Source organism: Apodemus sylvaticus, chromosome 10, assembly GCF_947179515.1.
Source record: "Apodemus sylvaticus chromosome 10, mApoSyl1.1, whole genome shotgun sequence".
Taxonomy (NCBI): domain Eukaryota; kingdom Metazoa; phylum Chordata; class Mammalia; order Rodentia; family Muridae; genus Apodemus; species Apodemus sylvaticus.
The window spans coordinates 65,976,152-65,982,293 of NC_067481.1; the positions used below are offsets into that span (position 1 = coordinate 65,976,152).

Here is a 6,142-nt window from a genome sequence, read left to right on the forward strand (position 1 = left end):
GAAGGGAAGTGACCACATTTAACACATAAATGTGTTTGGAATAGGCTGGGGAGGTTTTCAGTACCAGGGCTGCTGCTGCTGCTGCTGCTGCTGCTCCTACTTCCAGACTAAGTTTTGTCTTTAGAAAATGAGAAACTGGACCAGGCAATTTACAACATATTGAATAAAAGCAGAAACGCTGCTCTAACTGTAATGAAGAGAAAGGAAATTTTCTTTTCCAATTTCACAGCATTAAAAATAACTCTTACCATATGTAAGTGTCCAGCAGACATTGACTAAGTTTCTAATGATGGAAGTCAGAGCAGGGCTTGTCTTAGTGGCCCAGCCTCTATCCAAGCACTATGAAAGGTCAGTAAACAATTAAAGTTGCGGATGAATCTAAGCTACTGAGCAAGATCAGTGAGACCTAGCCTCAACAAAAACAGTAACTAAGATATAATTCAGGGTCATAGTGCTTGCCAGGGCAAGCATTTGGTCCCAGGAGCATACATGTACCATAGAAATCAGCATGTAATACCACACTCTCAGCAGTGACTACTGCCAGGGTCATGATAACACCTGACACTTGTGGTAATTAAGGAAAAAATCAAAACTGTGGACAGTCGAACATTTTATTGTCTTAAGAAATAGTGGGGAGTTGAGAGATAACAGGTCTTTATATAAAAAGTAATAGCCACGTCCTAAGTCGCACTATTAGTTTCTGCTAATTCTCTTTCATGAATCATATTTTGAAAGTTTGAAAATGTTACCTACTCCTCTGCTACTTGAAGGTAGTCTACTTGCTTTATGCAACAAATAAATAAAATATGTATAATGTAGCAAAATGCTTAGTATTATTTCATGTATTTTCTGCATTATGTATTCCTCTTGTAGACATACTACACCTTCTTAATTTTTATATTGCACAATGATATCAGGACTTGGTTCATTTCCTGTACACATTCTGTGTTTTGATTTCCTGAAACTCTCCTGTCAATACTTTTTCACATGGATAACAGAACTGACTGAGTGAATGCTATCTATCACAGTAGGAGACCGGACTCGACCCTCTCACCAGAGAGGATCTGCAACAGGTATAAAAAATTGGCTGGGAATTACATAACTGCCAAATTTATGATTATTAAAATTTTGTTCTGTGATATCCAAAATGTTTATTCTTATTTTCTCAGTTATAACTTAAAAACAGCCTTAATTCAAAACCTAGACTGAAGACTCCATCCTTGTACAATTGATAAGGACAGATAATCCAAAGTCCTGTTTCAAAGCTTAGTGTGTCAGACATGCATGGAAACAGCAAAGTCTTACATTAATGCATATGACACAGGAGCTTAAGCAAAATGAAAAATAACAAAAATAACTGAAAATGACTATTTTGAATAATGTATATATGAAAGCTTAATATACAGGGTAAAAGAGAGAGTGGCCTAATGCTATTCGGGAAAACTATCCTATGTAATAGCTGTCATTTCCTCCTCAAGGACAGTCCTCACCAGGCCATGCCCTTTCCAGATTGGATCTGCTCTAATGGGTCAGTCTGAGCCATGGAGACAGGAAACCACAGCTGTGGGGCAGACTTCACCTTGGTTGGCCTTTTCCAGTATGGACACATGGACACCTTCCTCTTCACAGTCATCACCATCCTCTTTGCAGTGGCTCTCATAGGCAACATCACACTGGTCCACCTCATCAGGCTGGACCAGAGACTCCACACTCCCATGTACTTCCTCCTCAGCCAGCTCTCCATCATTGACATGATGTACATCTCCACCACTGTGCCCAAGATGGCAGCCAACTTCCTGTCAGACACCAAGACCATTTCTTTTCTGGGATGTGAGATCCAAACCTTTTTGTTCGTGACCCTGGGTGGGTCTGAAGCTCTCCTGCTGGGCTTCATGTCCTATGATAGATACATAGCCATCTGCTGGCCCCTGCACTACCCTGTGCTCATGAGCAGGAAGATCTGCTGTTCCATGGTCGCTGGTACCTGGGGCAGCAGCTCTGTCAATGCTTTAGTGCACACAGTATATGTATTTCACCTTCCCTTCTGTGGATCTAGGATTGTTGATCACTTTTTTTGTGAGGTCCCATCTCTCCTGCCACTGGTGTGTGGCGACACATCCCAATATGAGCATACGGTCTTTGTGAGTGGTATTGTATTTCTGCTTCTGCCCTTCCTGGCCATCTTAGCTTCCTATGCTCGGGTGTTGGTTGTTGTACTCCAGATGAGTTCAGGGCAGGGACAGAGTAGAGCTGTATCCACCTGCTCCTCACACCTGACTGTGGCCAGCCTGTTCTATGTCACCACTCTCTCCACCTACACACAGCCACACTCCCTGCATTCTCCTGGAAGGGACAAAGTGGTGGCTGTGCTCTACTCAATTGTCACCCCTGTTCTGAACCCATTCATCTACAGCCTGAGGAACAAGGAGGTCATGGGGGCCCTGAGGAGACAGATGGGGTGATGGATACTGTCTTAGGACTTTGGGTAGCTCGGTGGACTGATCTAAAGGCGGGTTTTGGACACTCTCTGGGACAATTTCAGGATTGATATGCTGGTGGAAGGTCACCATATTATCTCACTGACCCAATAGGAGAAAAACTTTTGCCCTCACAGTGTCACATTAAATTGATGATTTGAATCTGAATGTTGGCTCTGAAGGAGATGGAAGGGCTTTGTTCCGGGCCCTGGCATCTCTGGCTGCCTGTCAGCCTGGGATGGCTTTCCACAGAAGTATTTGCCCTGATGCAAGGAACCATGGCTTCTCAAACTGTGGGAGTCACCACAATTGCTGGCTATCTCTTTCTTTGAATGCTTTTCCTGCAGTTTATGAGTTTAGGTGTGCATTTGAAAATATTTTACATAAATCTGAAATGTTTTACTGGTTTTCTTTGCAGGAACAACTCTTATATATAGCTGTGTGTGTTTAGACTGTGGCATGTTTTAAGGGCAATTCTAAAGAAAATATGGAAGAAGTTAATTTAATGCTAGATTTGATGCTTTTGTGACTATAACCACTTGAATAAGATTTCTAATCTCTCCTAAGCAGTTTAATGATGTCTTGTTGACTCCCTTTATCAATACTGCTCCCCAAAATTCACTAATGGCTTTGTAATAAACATCATCAGTGGATGTGTCTGTTAGTATGTACTCTGTCTCTTTCCATGACCACCTTTATGTTGGTCTCTCAGCAGCCATGCTAGCTCATGATAAGGACATTTAGACAAAAAGACACAAAATGGTACTAATTTAAAAATCCATGGACAATTTCTGTGTTTCTTTCATGGCTAATATACAATAAATGCTGATAGCAATAATGTTATTTCAAGAAGTGTTCTTGTATATATACTGTCTATCCTGGAGCTCCCTATGTGGACCAGAATAGCCTCAAACTAGTCTGAGGAATAAACTTGCGTGTCAGCATGCACAGATTTAAAAATACACAACCACTGGCTTTTGTTTGTGTTTTATTTGAAGTTACAGGTGCTTGTGAGCCACCATGTAGATTCTTGGAATCAAACCTGGGTGTTCTGGAGGAGCAGTCAGTGCTGTTGAGCCAGCTTTCTAGGACCCCTGCATTCTCAAAATAGTCAAGTCACTGTCATATAGTCCAAGAACTAACAACAGAAAACTTTTATGCTCCTGAGTACTGGTGTAAATTACATGACAAGTGATTCTCAGTATTAAATATATATATATATAGTGGGTCTAGCATGGTGGCAGAGCCATTAATAGCATGGGCTTCTCTTCCAGAGGACAAGAATTCAAATCCCAGCATGCTTGTAAGGTAGCACACAACTGTCTGTAGCTCCAACTCCAGGGTATCTGAGGCCTGTGGCCTCCAGGAGCACTTATGTAAATATATCCATGGCCACACCCACACTAATAATAATAATAATAATAACAACAACAACAATGATAATATATGATGTAAAATGTTCTAGAGATTTATTATTAGTTTTTTGTAATTGGTACCAATTATAGTGTTAATTATTTTGACACATACAAACACCTCTTCTTGTGTTAATAAAAATGAATTGTATCTGTGGCCTCTGTGTGGGATCCAATTTTCCTAACTGGACTGACTTGTCTTGCTTCAGTGGCAAGAGGATTTACCCAGCCCTGCCAAACACTTGATGTGCCAAGGTTAGGGGAAACCCACGAATGGCTCACTTTTCCTGTTTCCTTTTCTTGTCACTAATGTCATCCACAGTCTTGCTCTAAACTGAAAGACTGAGGTTGCTAAGAATCCTCAACACTCTCACCTCATGTGCCCCCCATTGCCGTGCTTCCAGGGTGATCTGTGCTTGGCACAGTGACAATGGAGAAAGTGTCTTGATGGCAAATCCCTACCCATTGAAGGGCCCAATGTGTAACGATGCAAGTTCACGTGAAACGAGAGAGGCTGGACTGAGACCTTGCTCCTCAACAGGAAATGAAAGGGTTAACTCAGGAACTTTGAAAAGGTCATGGAACACTTGTCCCTCCCAGAAGGGAGAGGCTAAATTACATTGCTCAGACCACAGGGAGGTCCCTACAGCTAGGGAAGGGCCAGAGTCCGTTGGTCACCTACCTAATGCCCTATCAAGCAATTAGTTTAAAGGTAACTCTCTTCTGCCAATCACATTGTGCCTAATGGCAGCTGCCCTGAGGACTGTGTATGTGTAAAGGCCTGCACAGCCCTGCATGGGGGCTCATTCTCTCTCCATGTGGGCGACCCCAGCATGCTGGATATTAAAATAAACATTCCTCTTGCAGTTTGCATCCATTCCCGTCTCTGCATGGTCCACTCAGGTGGTCTCTCCAGTAAGTTAAGACTCCCCTGAGTCTTACACAACTACCTAGGAGATGGTTCCCTGGGGTCAGAGCTGATGCAGCTGTGCTCAGGTGGGGGATGGTGGGCACAGGCTCTGTGTCAAGCTGGCAGCACAACTTGGCACAATTGTCCACCTGGAGCTGTATCTGAAGGCATGAATGATGAAGGACTCGGGGAGGGGCATGGAGAGCAGCCGAGGTCAGGCAGTGTGTGCTGGGGTCCCAGTCCCTGCATGCAGCTGTGAAGGAAGGTGAAGCTTACATTGCAATAGAGACCCCAGGATGTTGGAGATGCAGAACTGTGGGACATCTGCCAAAGATAACAGTGCACAAGGTGAGGAGAAGGACAAGGCCGTGGCTCTGTGTGCTGCCGGCAGCCAAGCTGGAGCAGTGGGCTACCTAAGCCTTTGGAACAGAGAGGATTTCAAATCCTAGATGCCAGACATGCAACTGTAGGTTTTGTTGTTTTCTGTGCTGGGTTTTGATCATGCTGTAGTCTGATCTTTCCTTACCATGCCCTCATTCCTCTCTTTTAGATGAGGAATATGGCTTACATACCTTTATATATTGGAGATTTTAAAAAATTACTTATTCACTTTACATCCCAATGAAACCCACCCTAACCTCCCACTCCCATCCTCACACAGCTCCTTCCCCCATGCCCTCTTGATTTCTCTAAGAAGGGGGAGTACCTGCTGGGTACAAACACACTCTGACACATCAAGTCACTAAAAGACTGGGCACATCCTCTCCCACCAAGTTCAGACAAGACAGCCCAGTTAAGGGAATCCACAGGCAGGCAACAGAGTCAGGCACAGCCGCCTCTCCAGTTCTTAGGGGACACACATGAAGACCAAGCTATCCATGTGCTACATATGTGTAGGAGGCCTAGGTCCAGCCCATGAATGTGCGTTGTTTGGTGGTTCAGTCTCTGGGAGTCCCCAGGTGTCCAGGTTAGTTGACACTGTTATTACTGTGGATTTCCTATGCCCTCTGGGTTCTTCCATCTTTCCCTCGACTCTTCATAAGGCTTACCAAGCTTCGTTTTATGGTGGCTGTCAGTCTCTTCATCTTTTTCAGTAAGCTGCTGGGTGGAGCCTCTCAGAGGGCGATCATGCTAGGCTCCTGTCTTCAGCATAGCAGAAGTAGTGTCAGGGATTGGTCTTTGTTCATGGGATGGGCCTCAAGTTGGGCCAGATGGTAGACCGCTTCCTCAGACTCTATTCCATCTTTGTATATGCACCTTCCATAGACTGGACAAATTTTGGATTGAAAGTTGTGGGTGGTATGGTGTCAACATTCCTCCACTGGGAGGAGTCATGCCTGGCT

The 6,142-nt window shown here is 44.0% G+C and overlaps 1 protein-coding gene across 1 annotated transcript; it reads left to right on the plus strand.

The window, feature by feature from the left end:
• The first annotated feature begins 1,541 nt into the window (after positions 1–1,541).
• On the plus strand, positions 1,542–2,462 carry LOC127695534 (olfactory receptor 2AK2-like). Its single transcript, XM_052197755.1, has one exon. The coding sequence runs from the start codon at positions 1,542–1,544 to the stop codon at positions 2,460–2,462; it is 921 nt and encodes a 306-aa protein (XP_052053715.1).
• The last annotated feature ends 3,680 nt before the right edge of the window (positions 2,463–6,142 follow it).